The sequence below is a fragment of the Sinocyclocheilus anshuiensis genome, unplaced genomic scaffold, assembly GCF_001515605.1.
Source record: "Sinocyclocheilus anshuiensis isolate Anshui unplaced genomic scaffold, SAMN03320099.WGS_v1.1 scaffold183, whole genome shotgun sequence".
In the NCBI taxonomy this organism is placed as follows: domain Eukaryota; kingdom Metazoa; phylum Chordata; class Actinopteri; order Cypriniformes; family Cyprinidae; genus Sinocyclocheilus; species Sinocyclocheilus anshuiensis.
In genome coordinates, this window is record NW_015548309.1 from 3,698,357 (window position 1) to 3,714,974 (window position 16,618).

The window sequence follows — 16,618 nt, forward strand, 5'->3', positions numbered from 1 at the left end:
CAAAGAGCCATTTGCAGCATCATTAACAGAACTCCAGCCCACCTGCTCAAAGAGATCATACTGGTGGACGATCACAGCACGAATGGTTTGTTTCGCTCAAAATCTCATCCAACCCTCGTCTCAGAGGCATATTGTTCTCAAAATGAGTTATTAATTCTGGATGTATCTGTTCCACAGAAGATCTGAAAACACAGCTGCATGTTTACATGAGCTCCATCAATGAGAAGCACCCAGGCCTGGTAAAGTTGGTGACCCATTCAGAGCAGAAAGGACTTTCCCAGGCCAGAATCTCAGGGTGGAAGGCTGCCACTGGAGATGTGGTTGCCATTTTGGATGCCCACATTGAGGTCCATGTCAAATGGTGTGAAACTGCTCAGCTGACTTCAGTATTTGGCAATAAATTAAATATTTGCTCACCTAGATGAAATTCTCGGTCTTAAAACAATATTGTGAAGCAGTGTTACTTTAGTATTATTTATAAATGATTCAAGTGTTTATTCATATTTTATTGCAAATAGTACAAATAATATTTAGTTTTAGTTAACACTGGTGTGAACATTCACCACAGACGTAGACAAATGAACACAATGACAGAATAATTTATGAAATCACATTTTCTCAAGTGCTCTTTCTCTTTTAGGGCGGAGCCTCTGCTTGCACGTATCCAGGCTGACCGTACGCTGGTCCTGAGCCCCGTGTTTGATAAAGTCAATTACTATGACTTGCAAGTGACAAAGTATCCCATCTATGCTCATGGTTTTGACTGGTCTCTCTGGTGCAGGTACGTGGGATTCCCACAGAAGTGGTACGATCAAAACGATCCTTCACAGCCTGGAAAGTGAGTGTGTGTTGTGTAATATTGCGTCTAAGATATAAGTGAATTAATGTGAATATAAGTGAATATTGTTCTCAATATTCTTTCACATTGGCAGTCATGGTGTGGATGTGATGTTATTAAATTCTGCTCTAATCAGAGTGTAACAGATCCGTCCTCTTCCTGTTCTCCAGGAGTCTCTCTGTGATGGGAATACTCGTGGTTGATCGTCTGTTCTTCGGTGAGATTGGGACTCTGGATGGAGGGATGGAGGTGTACGGAGGAGAGAATGTTGAATTAGGAATACGGGTAATTCACAAATGCGTTGATCATTCTCCTAAAATACTATTTGCTCTAAAATGAAATAGTCGCTAATAACAAAATGTAATTAGCAATGGAGGCTTGGGATGAAATTTGTTCTGTACACAAGAGCGTTTGATAGATAAAAACCTGACAAATGTCTTACAATAAAACATCTGAAAAATGCATTGAGGTGTTGTAAACATGGTATAAGTGGAATTATTGAATTATTGTTCAATAATTGAACCCACAGAACCATGGGATAGACATTGGCGATGTATCGGAGAGAAAGAAACTGAGAGAAAAGCTAAATTTCAAACCATTTAAATGGTATCTGGAAAATGTCTATCCTGAGTTAAATCCCATGAATTTATTAAGTTATGGAGTGGTGAGTGACATATGGTTCACTATGAAACAAGATAGTCTTGAGAGATCAGTTGTACAGGAAAAATTATGAAGGATTTAACAATTTAATATGATGTCCTCTCTATCAAAACAGCTGATTAATGATCTGCAAACACGTTTATGTTTGGATAAAGGACCATTTGGGGAGAACACTCCCATTTTATATCCATGTCATTTCATGGGATCACACACTCTTAAAAATAAAGGTGCTTCATGATGCCATAGAAGAACCTTTTTGTCTAAATGGTTCCATAAAGAACCTTTAACATCTGAAGAACCTTTCTGTTTGACAAAAGGTTCTTTGTGGCGAAAGAAGGTTCTTCAGATTATAAAAAGGTAAGAAAGAGATGGTTCTTTAAAGAACCTTTGACTGAATGGTTCTTTGTGGAACCAAAAATGGTTCTTCTATGGCATCGTTCGAAGAACCTTTTGAAGCACCTTTATTTTTAAGAGTGCAGGTAGTATCTTCTTCTCTTCTCTTCTCTTCTCTTCTCTGCATTTTCAAACTGTATTTTGGTGAATATTTGACACACTTCACTTTCTCATCGCACAGATATTTTATTATACAGCAAGTTATCCCCTTAAATTCCTTAAAAACAATAGGAACCGCTGTCTAATTGATCCCGGCTCAGGCAGGTTTCCAGAGCTGTCCTGGTGTTCAGACACATTGGGGTCCATGTCAAATGGTGTGAAACTGCTCAATTGACTTCAGTATTTGGCAGTAAACTAAATATTTGTTTAGCTAGATGGAATTTGACCTCCACTTTAAAATAAAAAACTACAATCAAAATTTTTATGTATGAGAGTGTATCAAATGTGAAGAGTTTCTCAAGTACTCTCTCTCTTTTAGGGCGGAGCCTCTGCTTGCACATTTCTAGTCTGACCTTACGCTGGTCCTGAGACCTGTGTTTGATAAAGTCAATTACTATCACTTGCAGATGACAAAGTATTTCGCCTCTGCTCATGGTTTTGACTGGGCTCTCTGGTGCATGTACGAGAGGTTCCCACAGAAGTCATACTATCAAAACGATCTTTCTCAGCCAGGAAAGTGAGTGTGTGTTGTGCAATATTGTGTAAGATGTAAGTGACTCGATGTTAAGTTCTTCTTGTTTCTTGTCATGTGTTGTGTTCAGCATGTGACAGAGAGTTCTTGAAGTGCGTGCGCGTGCATGAGTTGCGTGCGGCAGACAGAAAAGTGAATAAAGGAAAAAAGAAGCATCCGTTCAAGCTCCCGTGTAGAACTGAGTTTTTTAGCATTCCGTCAGTTTAAACACAACATTGGCGATGAGGATGGCTGAGTTTAGCTTACCGCCTCCATCACCTTTTCTTCCCGTGCCTGGCGAACCACCAATTTCCGTGGGCGAGTTGGTTTGATGGTTTCACAGTATACCTCGAGGCCATGGATTACACTGACATTTCCGACCATCGCCCTGCTTCGCCACTGTCTCGGGGCGGAGGGACAGAGAATATATCGTGCCCTCGGACATGCAGAAACTTAAGAGGAAGCGGTCGCTCTCCTCGCAAACCACTTCACAGGCCAACAACGAGTACTGCTCCTCCGATACAAGCTACGTAAACGGCTGCAGCGTCCGGGTGAGTCCGTGCAAAACCATGTAACTAATCTGCGAGACATGGCATGCCCATGCAATTATGGGACTCTTCAAGATCAGATCGTCCATGATCAGTTTATTGAAGGGATATTGTGTGACAAAACTCGGGAGAAACTGTTCGGAATCCGACGAATTAACACTAGATAAAGCTGTGGAAATTGCGCTGCAGGTGGAGGCAGCCACTGAATGCTCCACGCTTCTCGCTGATGCGCTCCCCCTGGTGGATGCACCCATGCAGCACATGCGATCTGTCTGTCTCACACACCACGGTCCATTTCCTTCAGATAAAATAGACACTGAAGAAGCATGTTTTCCAGTGCAGCTTACACAGATGCAAGGAAGTCGTAGAAGTTTAGTTTTCTGCAGCAACTGTGGCTCTAGCTCAGACAACTCCAGGGCCCAAAATTGTCCTGCACGGGGACAGACATGCAGGAATTGCCTTTAAAAAAATCACTTCGCTAAAGTATGCCGATCAGCACCTGCTACGCAAGCATCACAGAAGCGACAACCATTTGCCTCTAATGACTGCACTGAAATCAGACATGTATCAGCGGGCCAAACAGCTTTTAGGACATGTACACTCTTAAAAATAAAGGTGCTTCAAAAGGTTCTTCACAGCGATGCCATAGAAGAACCATTTTTGGTTCCACAAAGAACCATTCAGTCAAAGGTTCTTTAAAGAACCATCTCTTTCTTACCTTTTTATAATCTGAAGAACCTTCTTTCGCCACAAAGAACCTTTTGTGAAACAGAAAGGTTCTTCAGATGTTAAAGGTTCTTTATGGAACCATTTAGACAAAAAGGTTCTTCTATGGCATCGTGAAGCACCTTTATTTTTAAGAGTGTACTGTGCTTCTCGGCGAGGTGAGCCTTCCGCTGTTGATGGATACGGGTGCAGCGGCATCTCTGCTCAATGCTAGTACATACCACAAGTTCTTTTCCCATCTGCCACTGCAGCAGCCCTGCACATCCCTCTGTGGTTATGACAGCTCTAAGATCGCTATACTGGGTGTTCTTCATGTTCCAGTCCGCTATGGCTCCAAACACCTGCCATCATTTCCCTTCTATATTACTGAGCGGGGTGCCAACCTCCTGGGACTGGATCTTTTCACATGCTTAGGATTCACGCTGCGAGATGACAAGGGCTCAGACATCCACCACATCACCACTACCTGGCAACAGAGATGGCCGGCGCTGTTTGATGGACTCAGCTGCCTCACAGCTTTCACCCACAGGCCTCTGGTGGATCCAGAGGTGTCACCGGTCATTCAGCCCCTGCTCAGGATTCCTCTCGCCTTGCGGGATGAAGTGACGGCGGAGCTCCAAATGATGCTGTCTATGGGAGTGATCGAACCAGTCAATGCTGCCCCCTGGATCTCCAACCTGGTCATTGCCAGGAAAAAGTCTGGGGGAATACGAGTCTGTGTGGACTTGCGCTCTGTCATTAAGGCCGTTATTCCAGACAAGTACCCTTTACCCATGGCTGAGGAGCTGACCACCCACTTCTATGGGTCGACGGTATTTACTAAGCTGGACCTGCGCCAAGGTTACTTGCAGGTGCCACTCCATCCTTCCAGCAGAAACCTCACAGCGTTTGTCACACACACTGGGGTATATCAGTATACACGCATGCCGTTTGGCTTGAGCTCCGTCCCCAGCTGCTTTCAAAAGGTGATGACCACCATCTTGGCTGGTATTCCTGGAGTTGCCATTTTCTTGGATGACATAGTAGTGCATGCAGCAGATATCCAGACACATAATGACCGTCTCAATAGGGTGGCTAGTGCCCTCATGGAGCATAATCTTACACTGAATGCAGAGAAATGCACATTCGCCACCTCAGCCATTGATTTTGTGGGATTTCGTCTCCCGCCCAGAGGCATCGCCCCTCTCCAGTCAAATATTGAGGCTATCCACCGAATCCCAGAACCCTCCTCCACTTCCCAGGTAGCCTCGTTTTTGGGCATGACAGCCTACTACCTTTGTTTTCTGCCTCAGTACTCCCGAACCATAGCACCCCTCCGTCAATTACTAAAGAAAGATGAGCCATGGAACTGGACTGCAGAATGCTCTGAGGCTGTCCAAATGCTAAAATCCCAGCTTACCACACCGCCCATTCTAGCTCACTTTGACCCGGACAGTCCGACAATCGTCCCCTGTGATGCCTCCACACAAGCACTGAGTGCGGTTCTCTCACAGGAGCAGGACAGTGTTGAAAGGCCTGCAGCATTTGCTTGCAGGGCCCTGACCCCACGGAACAGCGCTACTCTGTCGGTGAACGCGAAGCCCTTGCCTGTGTCTGGGCTACTGAGAGATGGCACCTCTATCTTTACGGGCGGCGTTTCACCCTCCACACAGACCATCAGGTGCTGCCCACGCTTCTGTCAGCTTCTGGCTCGGGTCATTAACCCCTGCGCCTGCACAGATGGGGTGAGCGCCTGAGACAGTACGATTACCAGCTGAAATTCACGCCAGGGAGGGACAATGCGGTCGCTGATCTCTTATCTCGGTCCATGCAGTGAATCTCAACCTTTTGGCGTACTGGACCCCAGTCCAATTCAGAACCATCCTCAAGGACCCCCAGAACAAAATTTACTCCTCCATGTATCATTTGTGTCTTTGTGAGGACAAAATGCAGTCAAGTATTATTCAAGTTAGTTGACTTGTCCAGTATTTGGCCATATCATCAGCTATATTGGATTTTTCTTTCATGGGAACATGTCATGTCAAAATATAAAAAATGTATACAAAAATTCATACTTTATACGGACCCCCTGGCCTTACGTCAAAGACCACTAGGGGTCCACGGACCCCTGGTTGAGAAACACTACTGCACCCACACCAGCAGCCTCACCAAGCAGCTATGATGTGGAGCCGGAGTTCATCCAGATGCTCCATGCACCTTTACAATCTGCTGTCTCCTTGGAAGAGCTGCAGAAGGTATCTGAGCATGACTCCAGGTTAACAACACTCCGCACCTACATACGCTCAGGGTGGCCAGCGCGAGTGCCTGAGGAGCTAGTGCCATTTGCGAGGGTGCGGAATGAACTATCATGTTGGGGTGATGTATGTGTTTCCAGGGGTCTCTGTACAGTAGTGCTAAGCAGCTTGCGTGCACGTGTCCTATCAATGGCGCACAAGGGTCATTTGGGCATCGTAAAATTTAAGCAAAGATGCCGGGACCTGGTCTGGTGGCCGGGCATAGACCGGGATATTGAGGGGCTGGTCAGGGACTGTGAACCGTGTCTCCTTAGTGGAAAGACTGGACAACCAGCCCCAACCCCGTTGCAGCCAGTCCCATGGCCTTCACGTCCATGGAAGCACCTACAGTTAGACATCTAGCACCGGCAGGGACAGTTACATCACAGACTATCACGCAGATACTGGACAGTCTGTTTGCTCATTGGGGCATGCCCCGTGCCATAACTACTGACAACGGGCCCCAGTTCATTTCTGCAGAATTCTCCAACTTCCTCAGCAATAAGGGAATTAAGCATATTCGTGCCGCACTCTACCATCCCCAGGCAAACAGTGGGGTGGAATGGTTTAATCAGAGCCTTAAGAATGGGATTCGGGCGCATCTGGTCCAGGGATACTCATTTCAAATGGCACTTAATCAAACCTTGTTGCACTACAGGGCTAGCCAGCACAGCACCACTCAGGCTTCACCTGCTCTGCTCATGCTCAGCCGGGAGATGGAATTGCCCCTAGACAGGCTCAGAGCACAGGGCTTGTCAGCAGCATTAGTAAGAGTAGTGGCCCCCAAGCAGCAGTCAAAGTGGCCGTAACTACAAACCAGGGGCGAATGAAGGATAACTTCGATAAGAGACACAAGGTCAGGCATACTAACATCAAGGTACTGGACTGGGTAAGAGTCTGCAGACCTCACCGTAACAGTAAAATGGCATCGTTTTGGTCTGAACCTCACCAAGTGGTCCGTCAGCTAGGATCCGCCACATTTCTGTTAAGTGACCGCTCACGCTGGCATGCTAGTAGATTGCAGAAAGTACCCATCCCTCTTACACCAACAAGAGGTCTTCAATGGAGCCTAACGCAAGAGCAGCACAAGGAGTCAGTTCCTTAGTCCCACGACCAGAACCAGTACAGCCATGGTCACACCAGGCACCTCAAGGTTTCCAGCTCGGGGAGCCCCCACAACAGCCAGGACCTGACCTGCCACCACTCCTGCCAGCAGATGGCCCTCACCCTCCTCAGCCATTGCTTGATGTTACCCAAAATGGCCAGGAAATGCCCCAGCAGGCGACTTTGGGAGGCAGACCAGTTCGAGCAAGGGCTTGTCCTACCTACCTGGAAGATTATATCACAGACTTTCATGCATAGGAGTTATATGTTTTTCTCTCTTATGGTTTGAGGGCCACATTGAAACTTGTTTCATTAAGTTAATCAAGTTCTAGGGGGGGGGGATGTTGTGTTCAGCATGTGACAGAGAGTTCTTGAAATGCGTGCGCGTGCATGAGTTGCGTGCGGCAGACAGAAAAGTGAATAAAGAAAAAAAGAAGCATCCGTTCAAGCTCCCGTGTAGAACTGAGTTTTTTAGCATTCCGTCAGTTTAAACACAACACTTACCCTACAACCCCCCAATATATAACGCATGGTTAATGGAAACTAGAATCAGTCTGTTTATTAATTAAATAAATTGCGCGTTCGGCGCGTTTAAGCAGTAAGTTCATGTACGAACCACACAGATCTGATTTACAATAGATAATCTGATAAGAGAATAGATTTTTTTTCTCACATAGATGTATAGGCTATTATTACAACTGTGGCATGTTGTAGCTCAGGGGCGCCACTCAGGCTTCACCTGCTCTGCTCATGCTTGGCCGGGAGATGGCATTTCCATTCCTTGTCAGCAACAATACTAACTGCCCCCCATCGTTTTGGCATCGTTTTGGTCTGAGCCTCACCAAGTGGTCCGTCAGCTAGGATCCGCCACATTTCTGTTAAGTGACCGCTCACGCTGGCATGCTAGTAGATTGCAGAAAGTACCCATCCCTCTTACACCAACAAGAGGTCTTCAATGGAGCCTAACGCAAGAGCAGCACAAGGAGTCAGTTCCTTAGTCCCACGACCAGAACCAGTACAGCCATGGTCACACCAGGCACCTCAAGGTTTCCATCTCAGGGAGCCCCCACAACAGCCAGGACCTGACCTGCCACCACTCCTGCCAGCAGATGGCCCTCACCCTCCTCAGCCATTGCTTGATGTTACCCAAAATGGCCAGGAAATGCCCCAGCAGGTGATTTTGGGAGGCAGACCAGTTCGGGCAAGGGCTCGTCCTACCTACCTGGCAGATTATATCACAGACTTTCCTGCATAGGAGTTATATGTTTTTCTCTCTTATGGTTTGAGGGCCACATTGAAACTTGTTTCATTAAGTTAATCAAGTTCTAGGGGGGGGGGATGTTGTGTTCAGCATGTGACAGAGAGTTCTTGAAATGCGTGCGCGTGCATGAGTTGCGTGCGGCAGACAGAAAAGTGAATAAAGAAAAAAAGAAGCATCCGTTCAAGCTCCCGTGTAGAACTGAGTTTTTTTAGCATTCCGTCAGTTTAAACACAACATGCTGTTTATCTGATGTTGCTAAATTCTATTAAGAGTGTAACTGTTGTATGCAAATTTCCAATATATTATATTTACATTCATACAGTATATTTATTATGAGTAACAGATTCTCCAGGAGTCTCTCTGTGAAGGGAATTCTTGTGGTTGATCGTCCGTTCTTCGGTGAGATTGGGACTCTGGATGGAGGGATGGAGGTGTTCGGAGGAGAGAATGTTGAATTAGGAATACAGGTAAACCACATTCACATGCAAACGTGTTGATCATTCTCCTACATATTATACTATATTTACATAGTAGCCATAGTAAACCGTGTTGAGTTTTCATGTGTTTGGTTCAGGTGTGGCTGTGTGGAGGAAGTATAGAGATTGTACCCTGCGCTAAAATTGCTCACATCGAGAGGGCGCACTGATCTTAGCAATGTAATGAAGAGAAATGCCCTCAGAGTGGCAGAAGTTTAGATGGATCAATACAAGAACAATTTTCACATAGCCTGGCATATTCCAGTACAGGTATCATGAAAGAAATTCACTTTTATCATCTGTTGGACACATCCAAAGAAAGTTCTAGCAGTGTTGATTTTTGTGTTATTAAGAGCGAGGCATGACAATTATTTCTTCTGTTGACACATCAATTTACGCGAAGAAAACAAAAATAACAACTTTATTCAACAATTTGTCTCCTCTGTGTCTCTCCACATCACTGTAGCGTCATTTTGGAGAATATCCGCTGAATGCAAACTGCAAAAAGCACGGCTGACACAGAAGAGCATACGCAGTTTGCGTTCAGCGCATATTCTCCAAAATGGCGCTACGGTGATGCGGAGAGACACAGAGGAGACAAATTGTTGAATAAAGTCGTTATTTTAGTTTTCTTCGCGAACAAAAAGTATTCTCATCGCTTCATAACGTTACGGCTGAACCACTGATGGCAGATGGACTATTCTGACGATGTCTTTCATACTTTTCTGGACCTTGACAGTGTAATTTACTAGGCAGTCAATGGGACAGCCGCCCACAAGCCTCCTGGTTTTCATCCAAAATATCTTAAATTGTGCTCCGAAGACGAACGAAGCTTTTACGGGTTTGGAACATAGACTGTAAAAAAAGATGGACGACGCGTCTCCTATTCCTTCCACTATAGAAAAGTGAAGCCAAAGCATCTCAGTATGGCCGCTGCCATCTTGAGTAAATTACGTCATTTGGAGCCAGAGTCTGCGCAGTAGAGATTTGTTTGGAGCCAGAGTCTGCACAGTAGTGTCGTGAGGTGGAGCCGCGGTATCAAACAACCGCCCAAACTCCCACAGACCCAATCAACCATAACATCATGCCCCGTTTTTATAGCATCAAATTACTAGCTAAAATCAAACTTATCACAAAAACGAACAATTGAACATATATCAGCGTGATAATAACTACCTTTAATGGCCAAAACCATCTTTCGGAAAATTGTATTGGAAGTGTCATTTATTTTTTTATTTTGACTCAAGTCTCAGTCGTTTACATGGAGAGGGCGGGGTTTATGACCTGTACTGCAGCCAGCCACCAGGGGGCGATCAAAGAGCCCGCAGCTTCACTTTTCAGGACGTGTGAGGCACACCCGGTTTGGAACTACCTGTTTTTATATAGTCTATGGGAACGACATGGGGGTAAGTGATTAATAACAACATTTTCATTTTGGGGTGGAGTAACCCTTTAAAGGGGTGGTTCACTGTTTTTTTTCTAGGCTTGATTGTGTTTATGGGGTGCGGTCTAACATGTGCCCGAGGGCGGGGTTTATCTGGGTTTGTTATAAGTAAGTAACTTGTTGTAGTCCCTACCAGCCGTTTTTGTAGGCATTAAACTGCCAGAATTTATAAAAGACAATATCTACGTTTGCATTGAACTTTCAGATTCGTAACTTTGCAGATATTGTTTATGCTCAAACAGCAACATTACACACTAACTAACGTTAAAAAAGTGAAATCGCAATGAACCACCCCTTTAATATTTGTCTACCAAATGTTTGAGATGTGGATAGGGATATAGTTTGAACTGTGTCAGTGTTTTGCTTGTATAGCTGTTTGCTTATCATTAAACTAGTCAAACAACCAGTGCACCTGTTCTCGTCTTCTCCCACAGAACCATGGGATAGACATCGGTGATGTGTTGTAGAGAGCGAAACTGAGAGAGAGGCTGAACTGCAAACCATTCCAATGGTATCTGGAAAATGTAGACTCTGAAGATCAGAAAATAATGTTTGTCCTACTATCACAAACAGGTGATTAATAATCTGCAAACATGTTTATGGTTTGATCAGGGGCCACTTGAACAGACAAGTACAAGTCATTACAGTCCCTCCCAGATAATTCTGAATTCTGTTATATTCTCTCTCTCTCTCTCTATATATGATTATATTATTTCTCTATATAAATTTGTTTTACATTTTCCAAGCTTTAATTTCTCATCACACAGGTGTTTTACTATACAGAAAGTGGTGCAATATGTATCTGTATGTATATGTTCACACAAATATCACATGACCCGCTGTGTAATTGATCCCGGCTCAGACAGATTTCCAGAGATGTACTCGTGTTCAGATACTAAAAGTTTAAAGCAGCACAAAAAAAACGGAATAATTAATGACCTAGAAAGCACTTTTAATGACAAAATATAAATATCCCTGCATGAAAAACCTCCTTATTCAGATAAATTTTTGGATATACCTGGTGTTTTCAGGGACACGCTATACAGAACAGAGGCACTAAACACTGTCTGGAGATCAGTGCTGACCAGAAAGGAGAATATGAAGTTTTAATTCAGGACTGCAGAAACCAGCACTGGCGGATACAGTATGTAATTAAGGACTTAAAAAATGTAGGAGACTCAATTCATTTATGATATAAATGCTGTGGACAAACCTCAGATTAGTATTAAGTCAAATAATACTTTAAACCTATAATACAATCAAATAAAACAACTTTCAACCCCCTTAGTTTTATAAGATAAGTAATAATAAAAAATACAATCCTATGCTCTTCTGTTTGTCATGGTTATGAATTCTCTGCCACAAATTTGTTCCACTTTTCCTTCCATACGGTCATAGCTTTGTCCTGTAGTTGTGGTGACAAAGAACTGTACCTGTTAATAAAGGGGAAAAGTGCAACCTTAAATAATTCTTCTACATAACTAAAATGACTTTTCAAATGAAAGTATGTGAATAAATAAATATTAAGCACCTGATTGAATTCATCGCAAGCTGCTTTAGAGTGCCCAAGTTTGCACTCAACCCACCAATACCCACAAAGACCTGGTAGAAATCATAGGAGAGTCCTGTGGTCCCGAACAAGGTGGGATCATCAGAGCTCACAACTACAGGATGGCCGTCTGACATTAGTACTGCGGCTGGGTGGTTTCGCAGATCCGAGACCAGTTTTAGCACCTGGAGAAGATGAAACACTGTTGATTCAACCAATCACACTGACATTTGACACAGTTCTTTTAAATGTAAGTCTGTCCAAATATTATGTACAATGGCTGGATGCTATTGGTCAAACTACTTTTCAGTCAGGTTTAGACAAGTAACGCGAGTTACGTAATCAGATTACTTGTTTCAAGTAACTAGTAACGAAATGCATTACTTTTAAATGTACAAGAAAATATCTGAGTTAATTTTTCAAATAAGTAACGCAAGTTACTTTGTTTTCCCATTTATTCACTGACACCTCTCCTGTCCCCGTGTTGAGAGAAATTTGGAGTGAGGTGCAGAGGCACTTCCTTCAGGCTGAGGCTTATTAATTTCACTTTTGGTGTGAAAGGGCCTTTACAATTGCTAAAAATATAACTTTGGGGCAAGCCCAGCCCAGGTGGCAAAACGTAAGGAAAAGTAATGCAATGCATTACTTTTTCATAAAAAGTAACTAAGTAACCCAATTAGTTACTTTGTATGGAGTAAAGCAATATTTTAATGCATTACTTTTAAAAGTAACTTTCCCCAATACTGCCTTTAGCAAGTATGAAAACAATAGAAAAACAAAGCCAAAACCCTGACATTTTAGACAATTTAGAAATCCCGGCCAGGATATATCTGGGAATAAGAGGACATATGGTAAGCCTAGTTTTGCACCACAGCCGTACCTGATTGGAAATGGGACACAGCTCCACTGCCACCCCTCTCATCCTGGACAGCTGCTTGGCCAGGGGATGATGAACCAGTGCGAAACCATGTCCTATGCGGCTGGTGTTAAACAGCAGAGCATCTAACACATTCCTGTCCACATCTGTACCATCCAAATCTAAAAACAAACATCCACAGAAAGCCTGTTCCAGTCTGGAAGTTTAACTGTAAAACAATTAAGTGTAGTGATGGACGCTTTTGAAACACTGCTTCTAAACCTTTTCATTTGTTTTTCTAACCACTGGTTTCTAGCACATTTCAAACTGGCAAATTTACACAATTTCAGTAAACGAGGCTTCATTCTCAGTGAACCCATGAACTAGTGTCTATTATATACTTCTATAAATGTGTCTACGATATACTTCTATAAATCTGCATTTGTATAATGAAAAGGAAGAGTAGTCTTTTATCGGCGTATTTAAATAAGCCCTCAATAAAACAAAACAGCAAATATTATAGAACATATATTATATAGACTTCATATTTTATGGTATTTGATTGGGGTGACCATCTGTCTTCTTTTTATAAATAGCCTAAAATGTCCAGGTTTTGTCTTTGTTTCTCTATTGATGTGCTCTCTACAGTCTTCATACATTATACACACATATTTGCATTGCTTTGACCGTTCTCTGTAGATCCCACCTTCTCGCACGCCAAGATTGGTTGATTATGTACAGTGCCTGCACGCTATTGTTCAAACTGCTTTTAAGTCATTACTTTCAGCAAGTATGAAAACAATAGGAAAACAAACAGTGCATCCAAAATCCCATACTGACTGATTAGGTACTACATTTGAATTTGAATTTACTTCACGACCGTTAAAGTACATTCTAGTATTAATATGGGTAGTATGAATGAAATTCATATACTACATCCACCATGTTGTTACTTTCACATGACCTACCTGCGTCAGTTGCATCACTTCACTGTCATTTATAAATCCTCTCCCGTGGCCTCATGGGATAGTAAAGTGTCCATCAAATGCGCACTTCAGAATCGGAAGAAGTAGGTCTTCCGGGTAATTTTTGCAGACTGTTTTTCGAATACAATGAATTCGGACATACTGCCCCCCTCACATACTGTTTCTTGCATACTATATAGTAGGGAAGTATGCGATTTCGTACACAACTACAGCCAAAATCCTGACATTTTAGGCAATTTAGAAATCTTTACCAGGACACATCTGGGAAAAGGGGGACGTGTGGTCACAGTATATTCAAAGTTTTCTTAATTGCATTTAACAGGTTAAACTTTTGATAAAACCTTTGCATTTGGTTTGTAAAAGGTGTTTTTATGCATGTTTGTGCTGAATTGCATTTACACCATTTTGACCAGCGACTGGTGTTTCGAGCGCTTCGCTGATATTTTGCAAAGCAGTTGATTCAATTCATATTTCTCCCAAAAATAATGAAGTGAGCTACATATACTGACCTGTCTCTCCAGCATGAAAAAAGAAAGGAAGTTGTGTCTTAATCTCTGAAGCGAGTGATAAGGCATCTCGAAAGTACCAGATAGATCCTCCAGTGTCTTCACGACCTACCTACAGCAATAAATTGATCGAATTAGAGAAAACAAATACTAAATGTGGTCATTTAATTTCACCCCTTTCATTTTTTATTTAATTCTGATTGAGTCAAATTTGACTCTTCAGTGAGCGTCATGGTGCCATGTCACCTTTTAGAACCGACTCGTCCTGGTTCAGTTATTTTGGCTTTGTTATTGCTGTGGCTTGCTTGCACAGTGCAGACAGTAACATATTTAGTATTTAGTATTGCATTCTGGCGACATGGCCGTGAATTGTAACTTAAGTCAAAGATGAGATTACCAGGTCGAACCCAGCAACGATGTCTGGATATTTTCTCTGCATTTCAATGGCCTCTTGTACTGCCTGCTTCACTTGAGACACACTAAGAGACCTGAGTAAAAAAATGCATTCAGATCAGATTGATGAGATTGATGATTAATATTCTTAGTATGTTAAATCATGTCAAAAATCCTAGACCATATTTCATCTTTTTTAATTCAAACGACAGAGTTAAATGTGTTTTTATTCTGCAGTGATTAATACCATGTGTCTTTGCTTTTGTAAGCTTGAGCTGATGTTTCAAGCATTATTATCCATAATCTCATAATCAGAAGTTTCACCGCTGTTAGTCTAGTGGCGTCATAATTGAAAACAGAAAATTCTTATTTGCATAGTCAGTTCTAGAATCAGTAACCATTAAAGTGACTTTATTAAATAAACTAACGTGGCTTATGCTTTTTAAAAGGAAGAAAAAAAATACTGTATGAAATATCATTTGGATTAAAGGCTGTAATTCTTTTAACAGCTGTCAAAAAAAAATCATAAAGCTGACTGTTGTGACCCTTGATAACAGAAATGAAAGTTATTTACATTAAAAGTTTTTATTATTGTTGTTGTTTTGTAAAGGTTAAGGTAAATTAAGTATGTATTTGGCTTATTCAGTTTATTCAAGAGAGACAAGATTGATTGATTTAATGTAGTTTTACCTGTGGACAGAGAAGATTAAACGAGATCCTATGAAATCTGGATGATTTGCTCTGAACTGCTCAGTGATGTTTCTGTAGACCTCCAGAGACCACGCTCTGTCATGGGTAGTGCCATCGAGTTCATACGCCTACACATAATTATAAAATATACAAATTTTTCATCCAAGTGCACATATACACTGAAATATGGTGATGTGGTTTAAGAGCCACAAACCTTGGACTGTCCGACCCTCAGCTCCAGGTACATGATATTGTCTTTGTAAAGCTCCTTCAGACCCTGGTAGATGTAGTCTTTAAAGACAGGTGCATATGTGATCAGCCCAGATAGAGCGATAAAAGTCTTCTCAAACCTGTCCCATGCTGCATCTTGTGTCGGATAAGACGTCTCCGGGTCTTCCGTGAAAAGTGTGAGATTCCGCATTAAACTGAGAAAGGTCATTTGCTTAATTAGTTTATTTTCTCTTAGTTGGTTCTAGAACTGTTCATAATACAGCCCTGCAGCTTGAAAAAAAATCTGCCGATTTGCTATCAATCAATTAATCAATCAGTCAATAAAATATAATATTTAATTTGATGATGCTGAGTTAAAAAATATCAATAAAACTTCCATCAGTTTTTGTAACACAATAAGAATTAAGTTTTTTTCAAATATGAATGTATCAGCATTAATGCACTTGTCAAATGTCAACAAAAAACAACAACTAAAAAACTATTAAAAAAATTAAAAAATTATATGTTTAACTTTATTCTGCAAAGTAGTAGAAAATATATTCACATACTCTATTTAATGTCAAAGGAATTTAAAAAATAAGCTTTTTTCCCCACAAAATATGTAATTTTCTGTTGCTGTTTAGATGTAGTAAAACACCCACAGATGTGGCAGAAAACATCTGGGTCATGTTTGCATTTTCTTCTGTCACTTGCCGTAATTCTAACCTTGAAATCAGAATTAGGCATAAAATTGTATTTCAAATCATTGATACATGTGAAAATCAGCTGAGAATTGAACAAACACTTAACCTGGCTTCATGTCATGTCTTTGTGGCTGTTTTTCTGCTGCTTTTATTAAATGATAATGCAAGACATATTCACCGTACAAATGGTTGTCAAAAGCAAACATGCTATGAAATGCATGAGAAAGTGTGATAGGCAAAAACTATTTCTGGAATCAGCACCCCAAAATTAGTAAGAAGCAAGTACTGGATTTCATAAATATATTTGAGGTAATTTTTGCAATGCTTTATA

General features: G+C 41.9%; 1 protein-coding gene and 1 pseudogene across 1 annotated transcript in view; one reads left to right on the forward strand and one right to left on the reverse strand.

Moving 5' to 3' along the window:
* LOC107656231 (probable polypeptide N-acetylgalactosaminyltransferase 8) overlaps window positions 1-11,586 on the forward strand; it is a 12,280-nt pseudogene extending 694 nt beyond the window's left edge.
* Window positions 11,587-11,726: 140 nt separating this feature from the next.
* Window positions 11,727-16,618, reverse strand: part of LOC107656410 (adenosine deaminase CECR1-A-like) — a 7,070-nt gene continuing 2,178 nt past the window's right edge. The window contains exons 4-10 of the mRNA XM_016444271.1: window positions 15,588-15,798; window positions 15,374-15,501; window positions 14,688-14,778; window positions 14,294-14,402; window positions 12,823-12,980; window positions 11,925-12,127; window positions 11,727-11,826 (exon numbers count right to left, since the gene is read on the reverse strand). Coding sequence (XP_016299757.1) covers window positions 11,739-11,826; window positions 11,925-12,127; window positions 12,823-12,980; window positions 14,294-14,402; window positions 14,688-14,778; window positions 15,374-15,501; window positions 15,588-15,798 — 988 coding nt within the window. The 3' untranslated portion in view covers window positions 11,727-11,738. The remainder of the gene's footprint in view (window positions 11,827-11,924; window positions 12,128-12,822; window positions 12,981-14,293; window positions 14,403-14,687; window positions 14,779-15,373; window positions 15,502-15,587; window positions 15,799-16,618) is intronic.